Source organism: Phoxinus phoxinus (genome assembly GCF_949152265.1).
Source record: "Phoxinus phoxinus genome assembly, chromosome: 4".
Lineage (NCBI taxonomy): Eukaryota > Metazoa > Chordata > Actinopteri > Cypriniformes > Leuciscidae > Phoxinus > Phoxinus phoxinus.
The window spans coordinates 8,713,499-8,740,999 of NC_136879.1; the positions used below are offsets into that span (position 1 = coordinate 8,713,499).

Below are 27,501 nucleotides of genomic sequence, written 5' to 3' on the forward strand. Positions count from 1 at the left end.
AAACCGTCGTTTTGTTATTGTTTGAAAAAATGGCGGAGCGAATTGAGAGAGGTTTTACAACCTTTACAACGGAGGGATTTCTATGAATTAAAGTCAGAATGAGTGCTATGAATGTTCTCTGAAGGGAACTGACTGCCTTGAGAAAAGTTTAGATGGCATTTTCTCTTCATCTTCCCTCCGTGTAACGTGTGGTGTTTACAAGCGCAGCGCTGCTGTGTTTACAGAGGTTACCGGGGAAACCGCTTTACATTTACATTTATTCATTTAGCAGACGCTTTTATCCAAAGCTTTTATCCTTTTTGTTCCATAAGCGCCACCTACTGACAGAAAGTTGACTTACATTTTCATTCAGTCTGTCTGTGGTTTTTGTTTGTGAAACTCACTTTTGTATGTGCTGTTGTACATTTTACCCAGTTAATGGAAAATAAGCTAATGAGCATTCAAAAAACTTAAACGATTCAGATAAAAAGCTGTCTAGATTTATTCATTGAGCTGATAAAATAATAATTTTGACTCATTCAGTTTCTTAAGTAAGCAATAAGGTACTCGAGGCTGTGCTGTGTCGTAAATAAGTCTCGGCTGAAGGGCGTTGTTAGGCACGACGCGAGGCGGAGTAACTCCTTCAGCCGAGACTTATTCACCATACAGCACAGCCTCGAGTACCTTATTGCTTTTATAAAACGGTTACCACACAATACAACTATTAAAGCCGAAAAATATATATAAAAATGCAGATATATCTGTAAATGCAGACTCACTCGATCTCTCACAATACTCTACTATAGCTTTAATGAGCAATATCGATGAGATCAAATTTGTTTACGTTGTTAAGAGCGGTTGCTAGGGGTGTTGTGTAGTGATACATAGAGCCGTTGGGTGACGCGGTCATAGCCGTGTTTCATCGTGATTAAAACACAGCTATTTGACCAATCAGAATCAAGGATGGGAACTAACCGTTTTATAAACATGTTTGAAAGGCTGGAATATTAGGTTTATAATTTTATAAATCATTTTGGTTTATACTTTATTTAAACTAGTACATGTTAGTAGATAACATAAATTTGTCGTTGTTAAGCTAGTTAAGGATTTTGAATGTTAAAATAGTGTCCTCCTGGGAGACGGCTTGGGAAGCACTGCCGTAGCAGATCTAGGCCGGTGGAGCTGGGGAGGTGGAGGGGTTCAGAGGAATCAGACTGTTGAGCAAGTGATCTGATTGGCTGCAGGATCAGCAGAGGCCAATCAGCTTGAGTCGTGCGCATCACAGATTGTTGTGATTGTATGCTTTTAGAGATTCATGACTGAACGAGATATGTATTAAATGTTCATAGAAATGTAACACCAGTGATCATGTTTTTTTCTTTTCTTTAATGTCTCTTAAATATAAAAAGTAATTAAATTATTTCCTTACACCTTGAATAAATGTGAGTGCACACATCATAGTTCACACACAAAAGTCCAAACATTTTCACCGTAGAAAATATTAACAAAAACTTACTTTACATCTATTAAGCTGCAAGTTGAGGTTATCAATTAGACGCACTCGATGTTAAAATGCCACATCACATTGTTAGAGTGCGAGTAACCGGGGGAGTGTTTCCTCACTGGGTGTGTGGCGGTCGCGTGAGACTGATGCTTCGCTGTTTGTGTTTCTCAGGAAAGAGCTATGATGAGAAGGTGGACATCTTCTCCTTCGGCATCATGCTGTGCGAGGTGAGTGTTGCAGGACTGATCTGAGGGAATAATCACAGGCTGTTCCAGCTCAAAATAACGGCTTCCTCCACATGAACTTCCAGGGATTTCTCTTTTAATGGGACCCGTCATTAGTGGAGGACAGCCAGAGGAAGCAGTGGTGGGGTGTGTGGTGCGGGTTTAGGGAAACCTGACCTCACTTCCTCTGTCTTACATCAAACTCTCTGCTGTGCCTCAGATTATAGGGCGAGTCAACGCCGATCCCGACTACCTGCCCCGGGCCATGGATTTCGGGCTGAACGTGAAAGGCTTTTTGGACGATTACTGCCCGGCGGACTGTCCGGCCTCTTTCTTCCCCGTGGCGGTGCTCTGCTGCGACCTGGACGCAGAGAAACGGTTAGGAAACACACGGGGCATGCTTATCATGCGCCTCACGTTTGCACGGATCCATGATAGCATCATTCTATGACATACTATTTTATTTATTTATTTTATTTATTTATTTATTCGGGACAGTGCACATTAATGAACAATCTAACATTTCTGTACAGACTGTAAATGAGCAACACAAAAGAATATGACAATATACAATATCAAGCACGAAACACATTAGCACACATTCAGGCAGATTACATTATATCAATACAATTATTCAAAATGAGGACACAACTGAGAACTTTTAAGACACTGTTTAAAGGTGCTTTTTAAATGTGCAGTAAGTGGGACATTCTCTAATGTTTGTTGGGATGCTGTTCCCAAAATGACCTCCTCTGATAGACTGAACAGTTTGAATGAAAGCTAAGGGGAACAATATTACCAGGGTTTGAAATGAACACCCGCCAAATGTGGGTATAAATCGAGCCAGTGTGGCGTGTTACTAATGTTTACTCACTTTGCTGGGGAAGTTCATGTAAACCAAATCTGCCCGGATTTAGCAAATACTCATGAGTCATCATGATATAATAAATAGTGTATTGCACAGAATCGGCTCGTTGAACACACTCGTCACTACACCACAGAGAGCGGTGCGCTTGTTCATTTGCAGAGAAGCAATAGCGGAGATTAAGGATCATTTGGTTAACAGAAAAACTGTTATTTTCCAACGTCCTATTTGCTTTTCTATTAATCTGTCCACCTAAAGCACACTTCTGGTGGAGAGGAAGAGGAGATGCTGGATGACAGGATTTAGTTTGAATAAGAATTGAATTATGTGACCCTGGACCATAAAACCAGTCAAATGGAGCAATTTTATGAAATTGAGTAAATAAGCTGAATAAATAAGCTTTCAATTGATGTATGGTTTGTTAGGATACAACTATTGTAAATCTGGAATCTGAGGGAGCAAAAAAATCTAAACATTGACAAAATCTCCTTTAAAGGGATAGTTCACTTTAAAATTAAAATTCTGTCATCATTTACTCACCCTCAAGTTGTTTCAAACCTGTATTAATTTATTTCTTCTGCTGAACACAAAGAAAGATATTTTGAAGAATGTCAGTAACCAAAAAGTAGTCTGTACCCATTGACTTCCATAGTATTTTTTTTTCCTACTATGGAAGTCAATGGGTACAGACTACTGTTTGGTTACTGACATTCTTCAAAATATCTTTCTTTGTGTTCAGCAGAAGAAATAAATTAATACAGGTTTGAAACAACTTGAGGGTGAGTAAATGATGACAGAATTTTAATTTTAAAGTGAACTATCCCTTTAAAGTTGTGCCTTTATGTTCACGATTGTGCTGCATTCACTCACAAAAATACATGTTTTATATATTTACGGTAGGACATTTACTAAATATCTTCATGGAACATGATCTTAATATCCTCATGATTTTTGGCATAAAAGAAAAATAGATAATTTTGACCCACACAATGTATAGTTGGCTATTGCCACAGATATACCCGTGCGGCTCGTGACTGGGTTTGTGGTCCAGGGTCACACAAGCTGTGGCGCAGTTAATCTGGTTCATTTCTTTGTTCTTATTTTTGGCTAGTAGAAGTTCTGAATGGCCAGTAACTTAAAAATGTTGTAGCCAAATTGAATATTCCTGTAATGAGACCCAGTTTGTCCATCACGAGCAGCACTGCATGTGGGCCTATAGTAACGGCTGTGCTTGTCCCGCAGGCCTGCGTTTGTGAAGCTGGAGTCGTGGCTGGAGAACCTGAAGATGCATCTGGAGATGGGCCTGCATCTGGTGTCCGAGCTCGAGCTCCTCCATCAGGACTTCCGGCAGAAACACTCGAGCGGGAAGAACGGGCTGCACACACACCCGGAGCAGCCCGAGTGACCCGGTCCTCCTCTACTGGAGCACGCTCCCCCACTGGACGTCTGCGCTCTGGAGATCAGATGACCCAACACCACGTCCCGCCACCGACTGAAAGCGCCACTCACCAGCTCCGCTTCGTCAGTCGTGATGCATGTGTGCTGTGGCTTATTGTGATGTCCTCACACGTTCTGGTCCAGACGATGGTAATGAGACCTGAACGGACCCGCACATCTTCCTCGTCCTCGTCTTCAAGCTCCACTAATGTTCCCGCACTGTAAATACAGTCACAGTACATATTGTAAATGTTGGACATTATTTTATATTCTTATTCCGCATTGGCGTACTTTTCACCTGAGCACCAGGAAAACAATCACCGTCCTGTCCGCGTCACACACACGCAAACACATGATGCGTTCTGTGTCCCAGTTCAGCCCTATGGGTCAGACCAACTCATGTACTGTCCTCTGAAGAAGTTACTGTTTAACTCTTTCCCTGCCAGCGCTTTTCAAAGTCTCCAGCCAGCGTTTCTGATCATTTCCACAACATGTTCATGGCCCCCAGAATCATTTGTTGTATGAATATCTGAACATGCAATATATCAAAAGAAAGACTTTGTCTGGATCAGATCCGGTACGATGATGAAAACCCAGATGGAGTCCGTCAACACCCCAGAGCTTCAGTCCTAGAGCTCGTCCTGGTCCACATTTCATTCAGTAACATTCGGCAGTTTTGATTCATATGCTGCTCAGTGTTGATGATCGTGTTATTATACATATGTGTCTGCTTGCATATGCGATCGCTTGTGTCCGCCTCTTCTTCTCCTGTGTTTTGATCCGATGCGTCATAGCGCCCCCTACCGTATAACGGTGAAACATGGAAAGCCAGAAAGTTACGTCAATGGCGGGGAAAGAGTTAACTTGTCAAGTAAATGAACATCATGTTAGTACGTGATGAAATGAATGTAATTTATGTGTATTTAAATGTAAAATCTTCACAGGGATCTTTTGCTGAATGGATTTCCTCCTCTCTCTCTTCTGGTTTTGGGGCGAGAGACCGATTCCCTGTCGCCACTATTAGTCATGATCTGGGTTGAGTTTATATTCCCAGCGCCTGGTGTCCGGCCCACACGCGGGACGGTGGGTTTCGGGGTCCTGTGTGTGTGTGTGTGTGTGTGTGTGTGTGTTTACAGTCCAGCTATTCTCATCACGCTCAGCAAATGCTATTATCAAAACACAACGGAGGATCGCCAGGAACGCACGTGTACAGACTGAAAAAAAGAAAAACACAGCCTCTTCTTCTCTCTTTTTGAACTGAACCACTATTTTCTCTTTTATAAAATGTTTTAATGATTTGATTTGCACTATGGGAGACCGCGTCTGCCGCTCGAGCCTTTGGGTTGTTTGGTTGGGGATTGTATGAATGCACGTCACTGATGGAGCCTTTCGTGTCGTTCGGCCCCTGAGCAGCACATTTGTAAGCCACTCAGAGAACATGTGACCTGTGACCCCTGTGCAGGTCATCCATCATCATCCAGTTTAAACACTCCTGATCCAGCTAATCGTGGTCTCCAGGACCCCAGTCACTGTTCCCCGCACTACTCTGCTGATATAGAGGGATTCAGACGCTGTGTGTAGTTTGTGCTGTTTAATAACCGTTTGAACCTGTGCAAACTAGCAGCTCCAGCAGTGAAGGAAAGATTGATCTCGAACTCGATAACGTCCACTACAAATGTCTGTTCCCTCAGATAGTGTTAGGGTATAGGAGGCGATTTCAGACACAGCCGTGGCCTTGTTATTGGCTGTACAAGAGAAAGCGTAACACCGTGTCCGAACTACACGCGACGCGATAAAATTCCAGCGACAGCAAGTGTGTCTGTCCACACTAGACGCGACGCGACTGAGACGCCACACGTCAATCAAAAATCACAGCCATTCAGAACAGCGTGTGGGCGGAGTCTCTCTGTGAAAGCGCTCTGCTGGCCCGCACTCGCATTGGAAATGGGTAAGGACATAATCAAATCAAGAAATAACATTATTAAAAATCAAAACATTAACAAAATATACTCATTGACTAATTTTGTTATGAAGTACAGCTGTATGTTTGCATAGAATTCAGTTTGAACGCTATATTATATGCTTTCAAAATCTGAGGTAAATTATCCATTATTGCTTGTGGCACAGTGACCTATTTTTAACTAAAAATAAATAATGTGTACTCATAACCAGTGTAATTTCTTCATATGACAATCAGTTTATGCGATCAATGAGATCTCTGTGTGGGCGGATCTGTCAGCCGCGACGGCGCAGAAATAGGAACCGTTTCTAAATTAGAAACTTCGCGTGTCGCCGTCGCGTCTGGTTAGGACAAAAACTCTGATTGACATGGAAAAGATACCTTTTATCGCGTCGCGGCGTCGCGTGTAGTTAGGACACGGTGTAACGGCCAACTTGGATCATGTGTTCCTTGATAACCAATCACATTACGGCTTGACATCGGTGAGACAGTGGCCGTGTTTCCTTTACAGATTTGCGCAAAACTTTTGCGATGTTTTCTAAATTTCGATTAAAAACTAGTGTGTAATAATGACGCCGTTTGCGAGCGTAAAAACATTTTTGCGATATATGGTAATTTTTGTGAGATTGATGTCTCCATTGGGCGTACAGTATTTTCAATTCGCAATTTCAATTTGAGCAATTTGAAGGGTAATGGAAACCCGGCTAGTTTCTTTGAAATGTCGTGCATGAGACTGTTGGTTTATAAGGATAGTAAATGGGTCAATGTTGATTTCATGTTGACTTTAAGCCCTGATGATCTGATATCAACACTCTCAGTATGGCCACTAATAAGAAGCCGTATTGCTGTGAGCCATTATGCAGAACTGGTTTTGATCGTTTGATCAGGTGGTTTGCGAGGTGCTGCTCAGGCGTCCGACTGCAGTCCACGTCTTCAAGACCGAACGAGCACTTAAATCATGTAGTCCAGCTGGTAATGCTCCTGGAAGTCCAGCTCAGGTCACGTCCAGCATGTGTGTGTGTGTGTGTCTTCAGTGCACTTCAGACGTGAGCCGATGCTGCGGAGACCATGCTTTACCTCTCCACATCGCTGTGCCTTTGTTTTACGCTAGCCTTGCCAACCTCCTGTGTTGTGTTTTCAGCCGGACGAGTTTGTCATCGCTCGTCTGTTTCAATGAGGTCTCCTTTTGTTTTCCAGATATATTTATATTTTCCATGTTTTCTCTGTCCAGATTATGGTTTCTTGTATTGTAATGTTTTTACTGAAGCTGTGAAAATGACTCTGCACTTTAAACGCACTGGCCGTGAAGGTTGAAGGAGACAGAATAAACTGACGCTCCTGACGTTACGTCTCTCGACTCGTCATTGCTGCTGTGTTCAGGTGTGTCTCGCTCCATTCCTGACATGCCCGCTGTAACCGCTTTCACACATGCTTTTGTGTTCACAATTAGGTATTCAGTGTGTGACTTTGTGAACTTAATGACTCACATTTCAACATGTCATGCAGTCGTGTGCAGGGCCTGACAGACAACAAGTTATTTACAGCCCATGTTTACACCTGGTATTAAGATGTGGTTTTGTCAATCTGACAAACAAATCCAGTTTTTAATGTTGTTCATATGTCTAATCTGCTTTAAGACAAACCATGTGTAAATTCATAAGTGGACAGCAATGCTGAGTATTTTCTGTTTAAAACTGCAGTGAACCAAAATAGTCTCAAAATCGCTGGTGTTTCTGACGTCACAAACTACCTTGTAACCAATCAGATCAATGAGTGAGTGAGTGAGTGAGCGAGCGAGCGACCGACCAGATAGCAGGCAGACGTCGATTCAACAACGTTCACTATTTGGTCGGTATATCAGAACGTTAGTACGTCGAAAATAAAACGTTGATTCAACGTTAATTCGATGAGCAAAACAATGTTGTTTCGATGTCACGTCAACGTCGTTTCCACGTTGATTCAATGTCAGTTTGCTATCTGGGTGGAGGCGGGGCTCATTTGCATATTCATAGAACCGCTTATACTAAATGAGGCAAGGGTGTCGAGTTACATTCCAGTTAGTTTAAGGCATGAAGAATGTTGTTTTCAAGGGAAAAAAAACATTTAATAACGTCATTTTGGTGATTAAAGGGATAGTTCACTTTGAAATAAAATTTTGGTATGTTTTAGCTTACCTGAAGTAGTTTCAATTTTGATATTTTTAGGTCAAACCGTTCTTGTCTGTCAGTCATATAATGCAGGTATATAGGTACTGTCTCCAAAAGCATGCAGAGAAAAGTCCAAATTTAAAAATTCCCCATCGTAAGTGCACATTGATGGCCTAAGACACGAAACAAGCGGTCTGTGTGATAAAACGAACAGTATTTATATCGTTTTTATCTCTTTTACACAACCACGTCCATCTGATCTGTTTACTTAGTCTGCAAGCGCCGTCGAGCGCCGGAAGTGGTCTCTCTCGCGTGTGTACGTCACTCATTGTTTACACCAGAACCTGTGCACAGAACAGAGATTGTAGGTAGGACGGCTAATAGAAATGGTACTAGTTTGCGCTTATGTTTAAACCGATGTAAAAAAAATACATTTACGTAAGCTCGCGCGAACTCATCCGGGAGACCACTTGACTTCCGGCGCTTTACGTCGCTTACGCAGACTAAGCAAACAGATCAGATGGACGTGGTTTTGTGTAAAAGAGATAAAAACGATATAAATACTGTTCGTTTTATCACACAAACCGCTTGTTTCGTGTCTTAGGCCATCAATGTGCACTTACGATGGGGAATTTCTCTTCATGCTTTTGGAGACAGTGACCATAGACCTGCATTATAAATATGACTGACAGACAAGAACGGTTTGACCTAAAAATATCAAAATTTAAACTACTCTGCGGAGACAAAGACACCTACATCTTGGATGCACTTCAGGTAAGATAAAACATACCAAAATTTTATTTCAAAGTGACTTGTCCTTTAAAGAGGAGTTTTAATGGATACAATTAATACAGGGGGACACCATGCAGGTCTTACATTTGCAAAGACAGCCTGCTTAGGAAAATGGCCATGAAAGGCTATAAATTATAGCTAGTTGTTTTATTCCATTATATTTGTCACAGACTTAAACAACACCTGGTATCACCGGAGGAAGATGATCTGAGAGCTGGCCGTGTTCGGCTCGCCCATGTGCGATTGTTTTGATGGTGCGCGTGACGTCAGCGGGGCAGGCGGAGCGTGACGTCACGGCGCGAGGATCCGCATTTAAAGCGCTCAGGGACGCGCTGATGATGCAGTGAGTCGCTCGCGGTGCACTAACGCTCGCGCTGTTGAGGCGCTGGATTCCTCATAATAACACTCAGGAGTATCTATAGGAGGACGAACGGGACTTTCGCGGATTCAGAACGATGGAGAACTCGACTGTCAGCAGCCGGTTCAGGACTGTGCTCTTCGGCCACGGTGAGTGACGCTCTGCGCTGCGACGTGCGCGACAAAACGCCCTTCTGTCTTAATATTAAACTCGTTATAGTGTATCGCATTCCTGTGTGTCTCTTCTGACTATCAAACACTGCGCATGTGTATAGAAACATGCAGACTGCGCCGAGGCTGTGTCCGTCCTCCTCGCGCTCCGCATTAACAGATGCTCTAATGCAGAGACTCTTAAAAGCGCTTTAGCTTCACATTTAAAGCTCACCTATTAACCTAATTACGCAGGACTGTTCCCGAGAGAAGTTGAACAAACCGAAACTCAAGAACTAGTCTGATGCATAAGCGCACCTCATGCATTATACAAGAAGCAAGTGTTTGCATTGGGTCAGTCTGCACTGTATTAACTAAAAAAAAAAGTATAGTAATTCCAACTTAAATTACAATAAACTGACTTCAAAAAATGTATTAAATCTTGTATAACTTATATTAAAAAAGGTTGCAATTGCTTATCTTAGTTTGAGTTAAAGCAATATAAAAAAATGTCTTGTCATAACTCATATAATTTTATTACATTGCGGTTTGCTTTCTTACTGCTATGATCTGTCAGTGTTATAACCAGCTCTGTTGAGTGCTTAATAATTCATTGCTAGTCTGTGGTCAAACACCTACAGCTGTCAAGTGTCAAATGACGAGAGACTAATAACACAGTTACACACAGCAGTCACAATACAGCAGGGCCTCAAGCGCACGTTTCCCTGACAGTGATGTTGTATTTAAATGTGAACAGGCAGATAACTTTTTTTGGGGGACACAATTTCTCCTCAAAGAGCGGTTGTCAACACTGTCTCAGTGCAATACACTAGCAACCATCCTACTGTACCACCTAGCAACCAGTCAAAACAATGTCAATGCTGCTTAGCAACACCCTAACAACCAGTCAGTGCAACACCTTCAATGTTCCAGGCAAGACAAACTTTCATATTTGAGTTATTTTGATTTCAACAATTACCGAAAGGGCACAAATTCTCAATAAAACATGATTTTATTCAGCAGTCTCGTGCAGTGACATCCTTGCGGAAATGACCAGTCTGCATCCAGGACTGGAACCACTACAGCAGCGCGGGGATTATTATTATTACGTCATGATCCTGTGGAGAGACGAGTGGAAAGAGGAAGCCCACTATCTGTTGACCATCTGCACTCATGCTGCTATAAGCTGCTCACTTCAGCGGGATCTGATAACACGTCCCTCTGCTACTGTACAGTCCATCACATCTGAGTGACCAGATCACTGCCACACTGCCTGTGCCATTAATGCATTCATGTACAGTGCACTCTGTGTTTAATGATAAAATGACTAACCTCAGTATCCCACAATGCAATGCATTTATCTTGGCATACTGCTGTGTGAACGTCTTCATGATTAAATAATGATGTGTAAACGCTAGTTTGACAGCATTGGGAGTGTATTGCAGAGGATGCCGTTTCATCATCCAGAACACACTAATGCAGGTCAAGTGCTGCTTATAGAGTCAAACTCAACTTGCAATCTTGTGAAACTGAGGCCATGGGCCTTATTTTAAGGATTTAAGCGCATGGCACAAGTGCACTTAGGTTGTGTGTGTCCGAATCCACTTGCTAGTTTAACGACGGGAAAAAGGGTTGATGCGCCCAGCGCTGGTCTAAAAGGGTCGTCTCTATTCTCTTAATGAGTAATGAGTGTGTTTTGGGCGTAACGTGCAATAAACCAATCAGTCTCATCTCCCATTCCCTTTAAAAGCCAGTTGTGCTCGCGCCATGGAGGATTTACTATTTACATGGCGGAATTTGCAAGCAGAAAAACTGAACGCGTCTCCAGAGGGGAAACGGATCTGCTCGTGCGCGAGGTTAAAGGCGCACATTACTAACGCGCTCTTTAACCAAAAAAATGTTGCGCCATTTAATTTAGACAAGTTGATTTACTTCTAACTTTAGAAGTGTATAGGGCCTAGCCTGGTTCTACCAGACTCTCGTACATTTAATTTGTACAGAGAGTCTGGCCTCTCTCCATTGACAAGCGTTAACTTGAAGGCGGGAACTCTGTTGAAGTTTAAAACTATTGGATCTGCCCAGAGTCACTCTGGATCTGCCATAACCAATCGCTAACGCTTGGTCGTGACGTATGACGACTCAAACTAGCGCACAACCTCAACGTCATCGTTCTCAGACACTCCCTCTGCTCGCTGATTGGACCGGTGAAAAATTTACTGGAGAAAACCCAAGAATACACCACAATCCCAGACGTAGTACTGAAGGAAAATGAAAATTGAACGGAAGTACATAGGAGTGCGGAGCTAGGCTAGTTGGTCAATGGCTCAGTCTACAGTTTTTCAGCTCCTCAAAATAGCACAACTCGTCCTCAGACCAGCAGCCCATGGCGCACAAATGGGCGCAAATGCATTTGATATTTGAATAAGGTGGCGCAGGACGTGAAAATGAAAACTGCGTCGGGCTGAAACTAGCAAAATACACTTGTGTCACGCCTGGCGCTGCATGTATGTGATTGGGCCCCATGTCTAACAACTAGTCAAAACACTCAACCTGACCAGCAGTTTACCAATACACTTGTGATGCCACTATTCCTCCTTCAGGGACGAGCAGGAAAACAAGTTGCAGTGCGGTTCCTCTCTGAAGAGCAGCTGAAACAACAGTCTGCGGTCAGAGGATCTGGCGGTGAGCATTCCTCGGCGAGTGTTTGGCGGACAGCGCTTGGAAAACACATCTCTGCTTAGATTTGAGTCAGTGAGCTGCAGAATTACAGAAACGCATGAAACGGTTGAGCGAGAGACGGATATAAGCACTCTGGTTGGATTTGGCAAGAGCGGGTGACACTGGAATGCCATTAGTGAACTGCAGAACTGACGTAGAGGAATAATAAGCACCACCGCGTCTGAAATACTCATCATCTGACTCTGGATTCATAACACTATATAGATCTACACATACAGCACTCTGCCTACAAATACTGTGTGAGAAACATATTTAAACCATCACACACTCCACCAGAATTATGTTTACAGTGATGGAAAAGTGTACTGGTTTTAAATGCAAAGCTTTTAAAGGGGCCTTATTGTGCTTTTCCCCCATGTTCATCTTTCTTTAGTGTGTGTAATGTTGCTATTTGAGCATGAAAAAAAGTTCTGCAAAGCACAAAGTCCCTCCAGCGGGAGTTCTTCTCTACATCAGTGTCAGTGTTTCTGAACTCCTGAGACGCCTCCAGTGTAGTCTTGAGTTTTCTTCCGGGAGCGAACACCTCACAATGTTCCTCACTTAAATAATTAATACGCAGAATAAAGGGGCGGGGCCTGGTTGAGTTATTTGCTGGTGTGTTGTCGCCATACTCAAGAGACGCTGTTTTTCCACCCCGAAATCGAAACCCTCTTATTCGGGCTTCTTAAGGCATACAACTAAGAAAACAGCGGTTCAAATGTATTCTTAACACTTTTTTTTGTGTTTTCACCATTTTTCTAATGACTGCTTTCTGAAATATGCAGTTCGATGCAGGTCGGATGTTGTAAATGACACAGTTAAGTAGTGCTTGTGTGGGTTATCCGGGTCGATCAGCTTGTTCTTCTTGGCTGTCATTGTCAGACTCAGATACGGCTAAACTGACCCCATGTTTAAAGCGCCCCATACTCGCCAGTTATGCTAAGAGCCGTTACATTTCACACACGCTCTTAAGCGCTAAACCAGCAGACTGGGGCCAGCCGACCAATCACAGCAGACTGGGGCCAGCCGACCAATCACAGCAGACTGGGGCCAGCCAGCCGACCAATCATAGCAGACTGGGGCCAGCCGACCAATCATAGCAGACTGGGGTCAGCCGACCAATCATAGCACTTTGAGAAACCGAAAACAGAGCGTTCAGACAGAGGGAGAAAATAGGTGCTGCAACAATGTAAATGTAAATTATAAGAAGTATGAGGTTTTTTTACCTTAAATGATGTAAACGTATTCTAGTAGCCCCTATAAACAAAATGATGAACTTGTACATAAACATAATAGGACCCCTTGAAACTTTGGTTAGGCTTTATTTCATTGTACTTGCATTGTGTACTTATGGCGAATTTGGGCAAAAAAAGTAATCTAAAGTAATTTACCATGGGTTGAGGTTAGATTCAGGGTTAGTTCCTAGTTATTGCACAGTTATTGTACTTGCCTTATGTTCATGTAGAACAGGACTGTGGAGCCAACTTTCTGTTCAAAGGTGTATTCTGAGCTGTACAGTGCCTGCAAACGCTTTTCTCTTTGACTTGCCAGTGTTGTTTGATTAAAAGTCCCAAATCTGCCAAAAGTCTCTTGTAAATAAGAGTCCATGTGCTCCTGTAAAGGACTGTCTACACCATCCAGAAGAGCATGTGTTGTCCATACATCAAGGTTTAACAAATAAAAGTCCGCTTGCTTTAGGTGCTTCATGGCATGGCCTGGTCATCTGAGTCTTTGAATATGTAGAAACTCACAATCTGCTGTTTCCATCACTGGTGCAGTTTTCCCTCGGTTGTGTCTAATATCACACCACAACTAACAAAGAGCCTTTCATTTGCTTCGTTGTGCAGTTCAGTATGATTTTGGCTATTATTTTGTCTAATTTTGCCATCAAATTTGCACTGTGTGTGTAATGTGTGTACAGGTTTATGCAGGAGGTGTCTTGTTGAAATATAAGTGTGTTAATCTATGTGTTCTGCTTTCTTTCTCTCTGGGTTTGTTGTGCTGTTGAATCCGCCGTCCCGGGTGAATCCTTCTCTTCAGTGGATGATGAGGTAAGCCAGCGTTCACATGATGAGAGTTTAATCTAACACGTCTCGGTTTCGTGAGAAGAGTGGCACACTACACTGCTCAGACCGTACTGTTTACTGCACATTAGTGTGTGTTTTTTAAAGATGGCATAGATGTACAGTAACTAAATTGGGAGCCTAAAATTCAAATGAATCTTTCTCTGAAACACCCACACTACACTTCCTCTATTCATACAGCGATATCAGTTAATAGAGGTTGAGTGCATTATGGGATTCATTGTGTAGGTCATCCACTCTGTATAAATAGTATGAGCAGTATGATAGTGTGCCATTCTCTCATGCTGTGAATCATGGGATGGTCATTCGTATGAGAGATGAGTTCTCATGTTGTCAATAAACAGCAGCAAAAGCAGTTTCTCATTCCTGCTGTTGCTCAAGAAAGGGTTTGGTCACTGGTTTCACCAAGCCCAGTTTTTCTTGTTCAGAAGGATTCCTCTGGAATGCTGAACCGCTGGATGAGAGAGAGGCCAGGTCACTGTTTGCTCTGACATCTAACACGAGCATTCAATCCCTGGTCGTGTAGAGAAGATACTGAATGGGTTATCAGGTCTTCTGTCTGGTTCCCCAGCATGCTCTTCGTGAGCGCTGCAGCTGTGTTTGAATGTGTTGAGCTGTTGTCAAACAGAGCAGCAAACAGTGTGTTGTTGTCAAGAGCATCTTGTTTATTTTGCGTGCATTCAATGCCAGCGTGTTATAATGTGTCCTGCTGCAGATGAGCTTTGAGAAGATGTTTCTCCTAAAACTCCAGACACAAACTCCATTATCGCACCAGCACTAAACTGTAAAATGGATCAATTGTGAATAGCATCTCGGATCCTGTGTGCCTGGAAGAGTTTAATGCTTGAGTTCATACTGAGATCCCCCTATTTGACTTTTGATGGACGTTTGACATTGGCAAATTATTGAGATGTCTTCAGAGGAGACACATGTGAGATTCTTGATGGATTTTTCTCAGCAGGCTTCTCAAATATCAGCTTTCTCTCCATTTCATCTCATTGATGTCTAGGAGAAATAATAAAGCTATTAAACAGTTTTGTGATTTTTCTGTTATTCTGTGTTCTTTATCTCAGTTTCATTTGTATTTTCTGTTCCTCTATAAAAGCAAAGATGTAAACACATTCCGACTCTGAAAATGACATTTGTCACACAAAAGTTTACCGTAGTTGCATTTCCATGCATGCCGTGTAATAGTTAATCCTTAAACAGAAATGTTATCATTTGCTCACCCTCATATAATGTCGAACTGCATACAAATGTCATAAAAAGTGTCCATACAACTCATGCACTACATTCCAAATCTTCTAAAGTCTAAAACGCCCAATCCGCCCAGTCTGTTCTCATTCATTTGGATTGTGTGGATGTGACGTGTACCACAGAAGAAAGATTGAACGACATGAAGATGAATAAATCATGACAGAGATTTCATTTCTGTCTGAGTTCTCTCTTTTAGAAACGATGAAGCTCATATTCCTTCACTGTATTTTCAGCAGTGCTTCAGTTGTACAGATGACCCACAGATTATGACAATTGGATGTTATGAATTCTGTCTGTTTTGTAGGTGTCTAAAAGACTGACGTGGCTCACTGTCAGTTCTCCCTGTGTTTGCATGCTCCGTTTTCCCCCACAATCCAAAAACATGCCGTTTAGGTGAATAGGACACGCTGAATTGTCCATATGTGTAAATGCGTGTGTGTGTGGGGTGTGGGATGGGGGAAGAACTCAGAAAAATCTTGCGTATGGTAAGAGATGGCCCATAGAATCATCAAGAGTCGGATTCAGACATGCTTTGAGCAGTAGACCAATCACCACAGACTGGGGCCATCTGACCAATCAGAGCAGACTTCGCTTTTTGAAATGGTTAATGAATGAATGAAAAGACTGACAGCAGTTTTTGTTTTGTTTTAGATATACTGGCTAGAATCACAACCCACCATAAAGCACTGGCACCCACTGATGACAAACCACTGTACAATAACATCCTCAGTTTAGCTCGAGTGCTTCTTTCCCCGCGCTGGATGTTTGAGAAGTCTTCGCTCGTGTCTTTTGGGTGTGGTGGAGATCTCTGCTGCTTTTGCTGCAATAAACACAGAAAAAAAGGCCCAAATGCCACGACTACGCCAAAGCCAACTCTGTGGTTGTGATGTCATTTCATCCAGTTTTAGATCTGCAGACAGCTTTAGCCACAGATATCTGTGTGTATGTGACGCCGGCAGGGTGAACCGTCAGCTTCCTGGCTTTATTTGGACTTTATTAGGCCTTTAGCTGGGCTGTTTGCTTGCATACACGTCTAGTTGTACGTTTATGTCTTTCTCTGTCCTGAAGCGTCCTCAGTTCAGTGTTCCAGCGGGTGTGTTGAAAACACCCATCGGTCCCTCCCAGAACCTCTCCAACCTGTAACACTACAGCTTTAAATATCACTGCAACAAAAGCAGCTTTAGTGCAGGCTTTCTCAACAATGAGTGACGTCTCGTCTGATTGCATCTCTCCCGCCTCCTGAAGACTTTACCTGGACTCATCTCAGCATTGCTTTCACTTCACTAGACAAGACAAACTATCATCGTCCTTTCCTGCAAATGCAGTGTCTGATTTAAACGCGGTTTCATAACCAATTAAATGGACTCTGTGTATAGTATATTATATAATAATATAACAATATATTTTGACCGCATTATAACAGCCAGCAGTTACTGGAGTAGACCATCTATAGGCCTGGAAGTGTGTTTGTGTCAGACAGTAATTTACATAAACTCTCTCTTGCTCACTCACTTTCGTAGACTTCTTGTAAGGTACAACACAGGGTCACTTATTTATTTAATTTCTAATAATAATAATAATAATGCCATGTTTATAAGGCCACCAGTAGTCTGATATTTGTACTCCTTTTTTTTTTCTTTTCTTTTTTGCGCATTTAAATCATCAATCATAATTTCAGCATGGAAAAGTTTTAAAGGCAGAGGTGGCCAATCAAGTTAGTGACTCTGTAACATGCTGGCTTAACTTGATATTACACAAAGGATGCTTTACACAGAACAATGAAATGTTTAATAACCACTAGGAGCAATACACTTAAACGCCGGCATGAAACCTTAACACAAGACACAGAACAGAAGATAACTGATGGTATAAATACACAGGATTGTAAGGAACAGGTGAGACAACTATGGCAACCAAGAAAACAGGAACTAAACAGACCGGATCTGAACACAGGCAATACGAGACAGAAGAATATCAAAGTAAAAGTTCATGAACAAAGACACAGGGGAATTGTGACAGTTACCATGGTAACTTACTCTGTGAACCTAACCTGGGGGCGTATTACAGAAACTGTCTTAAGTCTTAAGTTAATTTAGGATTTTTCACAAATTCATATTACAGAAGCAAATCTTAAGTGTATTTAGGATTCTTATCCTAGCCTACCTTATCAAATCTCATCTTATCTTATCAGTAGTTTGAAAATCTTAAACCCCTTCGTCGAGTTTGGTAATCAACTCTCAGGTATGTTACCAAGCAACCAGCGTCACGCAAACAGCTGCTGTGAAGTAAAAACGGAAAAACTGGATAATGGAGAAACAAAATAAGTGGTGCTTGTCATTAGGTGAAGTTTTGATAAACTTGGTAGAAAAGGCAAACCCTAATTCTTTTATTTCATAGGAGTCTGTAATTATTTGTCAGAGTTTTGTCATCAAAGTGCAGCACATCATTTGGGTGTTCACAAAGTCTTTCCACCATCAAACATCGCTGTTCTTGATCTTGTATCATTAAAAAATGTGAAAAGATAAGATAGGAAATGTAAAGTTAGGATCTTTCTTTAATGCGTCCCCTGGTCAGTAAACCCAGAGTTTATTTCAGTCTCCTCACCCTTTTTAAAGGATAAATGATGTTTAAATGCTTCATTCATTCATGCTGCAAAAATGCTTTTCTTATTGAGTATTTTTGTCTTTTTTTGTCTTCCAAGTACAAATATCTAAAAATTCTTAAGTCAAGAGGCATTTTCTATATAGGCTTCTATATATCTATGTAAGATATCTAGTCTTGTTTCTTTGACTCAGACTAGACTTGACTTGACTTGACTTGACTCAGACTTGACTTGACTTTACTTGTCTCAGACTTGACTCAGACTTGACTTGACTCAGACTTGACTTGACTCAGACTTGACTTGACTTGACTCAGACTTGACTTGACTTGACTTGACTCAGACTTGACTTGACTTGACTTGACTCAGACTTGACTTGACTCAGACTTGACTTGACTTGACTTGACTCAGACTTGACTTGACTTGACTTGACTCAGACTTGACTTGACTCAGACTTGACTTGACTTGACTTGACTCAGACTTGACTTGACTTGACTTGACTCAGACTTGACTTGACTCAGACTTGACTTGACTCAGACTTGACTTGACTTGACTTGACTTGACTTGACTTGACTTGACTCAGACTTGACTTGACTTGACTTGACTTGACTTGACTTGACTCAGACTTGACTTGACTTGACTTGACTCAGACTTGACTTGACTCAGACTTGACTCAGACTTGACTTGACTCAGACTTGACTCAGACTTGACTCAGACTTGACTCAGACTTGACTTGACTCAGACTTGACTTGACTTGACTCAGACTTGACTTGACTCAGACTTGACTTGACTTGACTCAGACTTGACTTGACTTGACTCAGACTTGACTTGACTCAGACTTGACTCAGACTTGACTTGACTCAGACTTGACTTGACTTGACTTGACTTGACTCAGACTTGACTTGACTCAGACTTGACTTGACTTGACTTGACTTGACTCAGACTTGACTTGACTTGACTCAGACTTGACTTGACTTGACTCAGACTTGACTTGACTCAGACTTGACTCAGACTTGACTTGACTCAGACTTGACTTGACTCAGACTTGACTCAGACTTGACTTGACTTGACTCAGACTTGACTCAGACTTGACTTGACTTGACTTGACTTGACTTGACTCAGACTTGACTTGACTTGACTTGACTTGACTTGACTTGACTTGACTTGACTCAGACTTGACTTGACTTGACTTGACTCGAACTTCAGATGAAGGACTTGTCAACAGAGTGGCTTCCAGTAAAGTATTGCATTGAATTCAAAATTCTGCTTCTCAAATTCAAGGCACTTCATAATCCCTTCTGAAGACCTATCTTTTTACCCAGGTATTTTATGACCTGCTTTTATTGGCCTGTGCTGTATTCTACTGTATCTATGATGCATGTGTGCTGTTATGTTGTTGAATTTTGCTAGAGGTGTTTTTTTATTTTTTATTATTAATTCTTTTTACTGTTTTGTTTGGTCTTACGGTGACCTTTGGTGTTATGAAAGGCGCCGTTAAATAAAATGTATTATTATTATTAACATTTCTGGACACAGGTTATTTGAAGAAAGACACAGGTGTAGACAGTGTGTAGGTGCAGACTGTGACTGTATTATAATGATATTAAGCAGTGGATCTTCATTTCTCCAATAGGATGCTCCACACTTGTTTAGTTGTTGTAATCTGCTAAACAACAGTACTGATGATGGCGAGCACCACAGGCTCTGTTAGAGAGCCACTACCACAAGCCCAAAACAAGAGTGCAGTGCCAGTTACTGTATTGAATGAGATTTTATTTTGCAGTTCAATCACTTTTTGTACAGTTCTGTCTTCGTTTCTTCACTGTCATGCTGCATAACTCCACAATAAACCCCAAGATGTTATTTTGGAAGCTTTTATGTAGTTGACAACAACAGTTTTTCTCCTTGCTTCCACCGTCCTCCTCCATCTCCACTGGCTCGGCCTCGTGGTCTGCAGTGACTCTGGAATGCCTGTGAACACCCAAAGACGCTTGCGTTACTGAGGCCTTTTCTATAAATATAACCCAGCCTGGTTCTCATGGCTCTGAGTGACCCGAGCGTTACATCAGAGGACGGTCCAGCCTCGGCAGTAGGTTTGGCCTGCCGTTAGAGAGTGTTGGCCGTGTGGTTTAAAAGCAGCCAATCAGCTAAAATGCAGTTTCAAATGTCTCATTTCAGCAATGTGTGTGTGAAACCGAGTCGTGGCTAGTTCGCTGAATCATGTCCCGCTGTGATCGAGAGTTTAATGCTGTGCTACTGTTTCTACAGATTCCAGTGTGCAGATTATCTGTATTTTCCATGGACACTTTTTCCTCTTTTAATTAGTTTGTTAATTGTAATGCCTTACACCAAACCCATAGAGCTTGACTTCACTCGCCTGTCACACAGGAACACCTACTACTGTGTTTGATACTTCATCTTTCCATGCAATGCACTGAATTAGCTCTTCGATTTCCAGTGTGCCGAATTAATCGTATATCAACTCTGATTATGAACATTTCTTTCCTTACATTTGTTGTTTGAGATGATAACTGGTCTATTTATTGGATAGTACAGTATAGATTTTGACAGGGAAAATCTTGGCTGGGAATTGACTTTGGATTAACCACAGGGCCATCGGCACTGACAACTGGTCTTCAGTTGTTATCATGATGTTATCATGACACAATATCATGTTGACACAATGTGTTCAAGTGTAAAAATCCTTTTTTTTCTTTTTCTAGCTGTGTAACTTTAGATTATTTCTCTGCTCTTTCAATGAATAACTTCTAATGGGAATAAAACATGATCTTCTTTTGACATTGGTCACCTGGGCTCAGATTGGATGTGTGGTGCATTGGGTGGAGGTGACAGACAGACGGCAGACGTGCCACAGACAGTAAACACTGGACGCCGCTGCAGGACAGGAGACACACCTGAAGCCCTGGAAGACACAGCAAAGCAGTGTGTACACCATAATACATTACAGTCATTTACCACAGCTCATGTGTTCAGCATTAACCCAGTTACATGTGGTCAAATCACTGTAACGCAGATCCTCAACAGCAGTCGGATGTAAGATCATTTTATTAACAATACAATTCAGGAGTAGATTTTCTGAAGAACCGTGTAAATTCAGAGTCAAGTCACCTTTATTTCTATAGCGCTTTTACAATTCAGAATATTTCAAAGCAGCTTTACAGTGATAAGAGGAAAATACAACAACATTTGTTACTTCTGTACAGCAGATCTAGAAGAAAATAGTCATAGTCCAGCTTAAGTAAATTCAGTGATGGTTGATTTTTGTTGTAAAAAGTTATTAATTTACGGTACGGTTCATTTATGTATGGTCCTGATCCAGCTCAGTTCTCATATAATGGTGTCAATGCAGACAGATCAATAATATTGTTAAATATTAAATGTCCCCAACTAATTAAGCCAAAAGCTAAATGAATAAAAAGCCAAGGGATGCTTTCAGCACTGCAGGCCATTGAGATGTCGACTGTTGGTGTTTAAATCATGTGACCGAGAGCCTCGGATTGACCTGTGTGTGGAATGTGGAGCCACAGCGAGACGACACAAGCCTCTTGATGAACTTAATGAAGACACTTTAGTGTGTTTCCTCTGGCTGGGTCACGTTACCTGTGTGTGTGTGCGTGCGTGCGTGCGTGCGTGTGTGTGTGTGTGTGTGCGTGCGTGCGTGTGCGCGCACGTGTGTGTGTGTGTGTGTGTGTGTGCGTGCGTGTGTGTGTGTGTGTGTGTGTGTGTGTGTGTGTGTGCGCGTGTGTGTGTGTGCGTGCGTGTGTGTGAATGCATGCTGTGACCCGAGACACTTCTCTGATGTGTCTGCAGGTTCTGTCAGACTGACAGCATGTGATTTATGTTGTTTTTGCCCTTTGGCAGTTTGTTCACAGTTACAGAAGACCTCAAAACACACACATCACAAGCTGCCAGCAATCACACACTAAAATACCTGTGCAGATGCTGATATACTTCTATCTGACAGCCACAATGTATTTCTCCTCCGCATTTGTGTTTTGTGTGTTCATGATACTCTTTTACATACACTTCAGCGACCAGTAGCAGTCAGGATTCAGAACACAAGAAACATCATCAAATGACTAACACGTTGTATTTCAAGTTCGCTGAATTCATACAGCTTGTATTAATATTTCCTGTAAATCTCCCTCAAAACATCTCATTCACGCTTGCACACTTTACAGAAATGCACAGGAGTCCCTCTTACAGAGTTCCTCTCACAGTGCTATCATATTCAGGAATGGCTTGGGAAATGTGTGTTGAGTTTTGTCAGTTTGATCACACACTGCAGGAGAACTGAACCTACAGTAAACAGCATTATCTCACGGCAGAATGTGTTGCATGTTCCAACATTTTACTTGATTAAGACTTTTAAACTCTAGTTTATACTGTATTATCAACTGCTATTGCATTAAATGACTACACAATCTAAGATAAATGTTTGCTTTTATGAATGAAGTAAAGATGTGACACGAGTGTGTGAGAAGCCCAACATGTGTTATCCATTCAATGATCCAAAGCGCTCGTGTCTGCCTTCCGTGCGTTTCCTTTACGTCACGTCACGTCACGCACACACACACACACACACACACACACGCACACACGCACTCTCTCTCACTCTCTCTCTCTCACACACACACACTCTCGCACGCACACACACACACACACACACACTCTCTCTCACTCTCTCTCACTCTTTCTCTCTCTCACACACACACTCTCGCACGCACGCACATACACACACACACACACACACACACACACACTCTCTCTCACTCTCTCTCTCTCTCACACACACACACTCTCACACACACACACACACACACACACACACACACACACACACACACACACACACACACACGTTGGGTTTTCATGTTTGTTTCACTATATTAGTGAGGTCATTGCATAAACTTCCAATGATTCTATATCAGATAATGTTATTTTCTATGGCCTAACCCTAAACCTATCATCACAGAAACATGTGCAAAACACTAGATTTAAATACAAACATGTTTATACGCCTTTTTAACGAGTGAGGACCATTAAAATGTCCGGTAACACCTTATTTTAAGGTGACATTTGATCTGTATTACATGTACTTACTGTAGTAATAACAGTAAATTATGCATAATTACTAACTAACCTGAAACCAACGCTTAACCCTAACTGTAACTCTAATAATACTCAGTACTTATTTCAGTAAGTACAAGTACATCACCCTAAAATAAAGTGTAACCAAATGTCCTCACTAGTCCGTTGTCATAATATTTCACTAAATGAGGATTTCCCCTTTACACGTATAGCTGAACACTCACAAACTTGTTTTTATATCTTTACATAGACTTTCAGACTTTTCATAAACATAATGGGTTTTATACTGTGCAAACTGTATATCCTCTCCCCTTACACTAACCCTATCCCTAACATTTTTATTTTCAAAAAACATCACTTGATATTACCCCACAATGAAATGCCCCACAATGTCAAAATGTTCACATTTTTCTATCTTTATGGGGACATTTGGTCCTCACAATGTAGGTTAAACAGGAACACACACACACACACGCACGCACACACACACACACACACACACACACACTTGTCTGCTGAAACCCCACCTCTATGTCAACCAACAAGTTTACGATTCCTCCCTGCAGTTCTTCTGCTTTGAGTCACTGGAAAGCAAATCTTCACCCAAACACAGATCGCTGCTGAACTGAGGCAAGTTCCTCATAGGTTCGCCTGGACTCTGCCATCTCGAAGCATGATGCTGCCTCCACTGTATTTGACAATAGAGATGCTTTTATGTTGTTGTGTTGAATGCGGTTTGCGTCAAACAGAAGGCTTTGCTTGTAAGCTACACGACTTTATCAGACTTGTTTCAGGGCTTCCAGCAGCTTAGCTGCGAATACTTTACTTCAACATTTGACTCTCCCCATTAAGTCCCATACAAAGCTTGCTGGAAACTACAGTAATGTGAACAGTACAGAGAACTTGATTAGTTCACATTCACTAATTTAATCTAGTAGAGTGCACAAATTAAAAGAGTTACTTTAACTCAATATAAAGTTAATAAAGGCCTCACTGGAAGAACCAGACCATAAAGATCCTAGTGAACTTCCTGTCAGGATATGAGGCTCCCAACCTTCCGGTTCCTCCATTTCTTTATATGCTATATGAGCCAACGGTGTGTGTGTGATGCGGACAGTAGTTCAACCCCTCAGCAGACCAGACAACACTGACTTTACATGAGTCCATGACACCCGCAGACTGAAGACCACAGATGCTCTTGACTCTGTCTGACCTGCTAATCCATTTGTTTTGACATTCTTATCCCGGTAACCCGAAGCAAGAATTCCTGTTTATAATTGCCTCAGATATTCCCCTTTAAGTACTCTTCAGAGATAAGATCGCATGCAACATAAACGGGTTTCTCCAATAATGTAATCAAGAAAGGTTGTTTTGGCTGAAGAAATGAGCGCTGTAATTCCTAAACCTGAGACATAGACATGTGGACCATTTGGGATCCAAGCTCTCTAATATTTAAGGTACACTACAGGATTCTGAGGTTACAACTTGCAACTGCTAGTTACTTTCAGAGTAACCTTTGTTTTTCATCTGCGTTGATGTGTCTGATGAGTCTGATGGTTTGAGGTGAACTCATAGTTTCCTTTAATAATCGCTGTAAGCAGGGCCAGAGTTGAGGAGTCTCTGATAGGAAGAAGTCCTACAAGGCTTATAACCAACAAATATTTTATCTAGTAACACTAGGTGTCTCGCTTCATTATTAGTCAATGGTCTGGTTCCACAGACAGGGTTTAGATTAAGCCTGGATTAGGCCTTAGTTTAATTAGGACATTTGATAAGCTTTCAAACATGCCTTAGAAAAAAAATACTGTGTGCATCTTGAGACAAAACAATGGCTCTGACATATTTTAAGAGACTGCAAGTTGCTTTCAGTTAAAACAGCTCAAACATGCATTTTAGTCTGGGACTAGCTTAAAGGGATAGTTCACCCAAATATGAATATTAGCCCATGATTTACTAGGTGTGTATGACTTTCTTCTTTCAGACAAAGTCAATCAGATTTATATAAAAAAGTATCCTGGCTCTTCCAAGCTTGATAATGAGAGTGAATGGCTGTTTGACTTTGGAAGTACATCTATTCATGATTAAAGTGCTCGACACGGATCTGCGGGGGTTAATAAAGGCCTTCTGAAGTGAAGAGATGCGTTCGTGTAAGAAAAATATCCATATTTAAAACTTTATTGACTAAAATAACTAGCTTCCGGCAGACGGCCGTACACATCGATTTACACCAAAAAGAGTAACCCTTGAATTTGATGCATAACGTAATGACGAACGTGATTGCCCAGCGCTGTATGTTTGAACCGCGAAGGGCGTCAATTGACTCTTCGCAGAGAGCTTGATTGACAGGTGATCTGACCAATCATACTTCGCCATCCGCCATTTTGTCCGACAAAGCAGTCAGGCGAGTTAGTAGATTAGAAGAGATGATCGGTTCACGAGCAGCTTTAACTGATGCTCTACAGCGATCTGTCACACACATTAAAGAGCCACAAAACGGTATTTATTGTTTAAACTTCTTTAAAAAATGACCAAATTTCAAAAGTTAGGGTTTGTTTAATACGTTTAATATCAAAAGTAACCGAAGAGTAAGCTGATCTGTCCTGTCTGTCAGTGTGTTGTCAGTCTCCTCTCTGCTCCGCGATGTGTTTTTCACTGCGTGAGAACATGGTGTTGCGTGAGAGCGGTGTAGCTTGTCGGACATAACGACAGTAACTAAGGGGGGCGGGTCTTTGCGAACGGTCAATTGCCGCCATTACTTTGTGTTATGTTCAAGGTTCAAGGGTTACTGTTTTGTTCAAGGGTTACTCTTTTGTAACTTGTAACTTGTCGTAAATGTATGTGTGCGGCCATCTGCCGGAAACTTTTTGCATGTTTTTAGTATTACAGCTCTCAAGATTACCTAATAATGACAAGTGTTGTTTAAAGTATTGTATTTATATCTATAGCATTATATTTAGATCGTAGCATGAAAGGTTGCAGCAATGAGCATGTAGTCGATCACAGACATGTTGAGCTCGTGAATGCAGTGATCTCCTCATTACAACTTGATTTCTGCACACTAACGAATGCTTTCATCATAACTAACAGTGCAAACACAATGTAAATAAGAGATTCGTGGATTATAACGGGAGTTTTGGCGAGAGTGCAGATAAACTCACGCTGTTTGATTGACAGCGCCAGCGATTGTAAAGGGAACGTTCTTTGATCGATTTCAATAACAGATTATTTTCATTCTACTAAGAGAAAAAATGTGAAGTTGATCATTTAGGTTTGATTTACTGACACATAGACAAAGAACATATGACTGGGCCAGGGCCAGTCCAGTGTCACTTCAGGAGCATCATCAGGCCTCGTCAGGGCCAATAGCCAGGGGTTTTTGGCCTGACGAATACCTTGGTCCACAGTGGGCCCACTGGTGCTTGAGGAGTGGTTATGAACATAGGCAGAGTTTTCCTGAGTCTGGAGACGGTCAACACCGCTGCTCATTTCCCATGTTTTCATATCAGGCTAACAGCTAATGTCAACATATAAGACATTTTAAACAATTGTCCGCTCTAAACTCGCTTTCGGACACCAGCGAGTGTTTTAAAATAACTTATTTGCGATGGGGATTCTGATCACCGTATGAGGCAGAAATATATTTATATGTGATGCTAAAGGCTACTTATGCTAACAATTGGGATAATAAATACACATATGATTATGAAAAAATACCAGACTGCTTTTAAGAAATTAGACAAATCATACTGAGCACCTTTCAATGGCCTAGAAGCAGCTCAGAACCCCCTAGCGGCCACTCAGAACATACACGTAGTAGCACAGAATTGTGCTTAACACTTAACAAGAACATTATAGTGCCCTGTTAACAATGGATAACCAAACAAAAGCTCATTTTCTGCTGAAAAAGGAAAAGATCCAGTGTATTGTTGGGTATGTGCCCATGTTATCAAGCATGATTATGTAATCATTTGGCTGGTTTCCAGTTGGGTAATGTTCAGCTATAATGCCTGAACCTGAGGGTGGCACTGCATGCTAGCGGGCTACTAGGGGGAAAAACAAAAATCAGCTCCTATCGCTTAGCTGGAGTACAGCGAGTAGTAATCAACAAGAAAGCCCTGAAATCCGCTGTGGTTAGCAAAGCCTCTGCAAATCTGAGCCGGCGACGTGTAAACTAATTGAAGGGGATTGTGCGAGGAGTCATTCAGCTCTGCAGCAGGGCATCGGGACGGAGCCGATGATGCTGGATCCTTCAGGCGAGCCGCTGGATCCTCCCTCATCTGCTGAAGTAAGGCTGATGCTGGATTCATGTAGCATTC

General features: G+C 41.8%; 2 protein-coding genes across 11 annotated transcripts in view; both read left to right on the forward strand.

The window, feature by feature from the left end:
- limk1a (LIM domain kinase 1a) overlaps positions 1-7,311 on the forward strand; it is a 73,278-nt gene extending 65,967 nt beyond the window's left edge. For 4 of the 5 annotated variants that reach the window (XM_079611554.1, XM_079611555.1, XM_079611553.1 and 1 more), the window contains 3 exons: positions 1,655-1,710; positions 1,928-2,085; positions 3,815-7,311. In XM_079611554.1, the coding sequence (XP_079467680.1) occupies positions 1,655-1,710; positions 1,928-2,085; positions 3,815-3,977 (377 nt within the window). In that variant the 3' untranslated portion in view covers positions 3,978-7,311. The remainder of the gene's footprint in view (positions 1-1,654; positions 1,711-1,927; positions 2,086-3,814) is intronic. The other variant, XR_013797475.1, reaches the window with a different exon arrangement.
- A 1,873-nt stretch (positions 7,312-9,184) lies between these two features.
- Positions 9,185-27,501, forward strand: part of septin4b (septin 4b) — a 61,200-nt gene continuing 42,883 nt past the window's right edge. For 2 of the 6 annotated variants that reach the window (XM_079611558.1, XM_079611564.1), the window contains exon 1: positions 9,185-9,419. Coding sequence is in view for 2 of the 6 variants with exons in the window: in XM_079611571.1 (XP_079467697.1) it covers positions 27,420-27,470 (51 nt within the window). In the remaining 4 variants the exon portion in view is untranslated. Of the gene's footprint in view, positions 9,420-14,178; positions 14,185-27,190; positions 27,471-27,501 lie in introns of those variants that run through there. The other 4 variants (XM_079611569.1, XM_079611566.1, XM_079611571.1 and 1 more) reach the window with 4 other exon arrangements.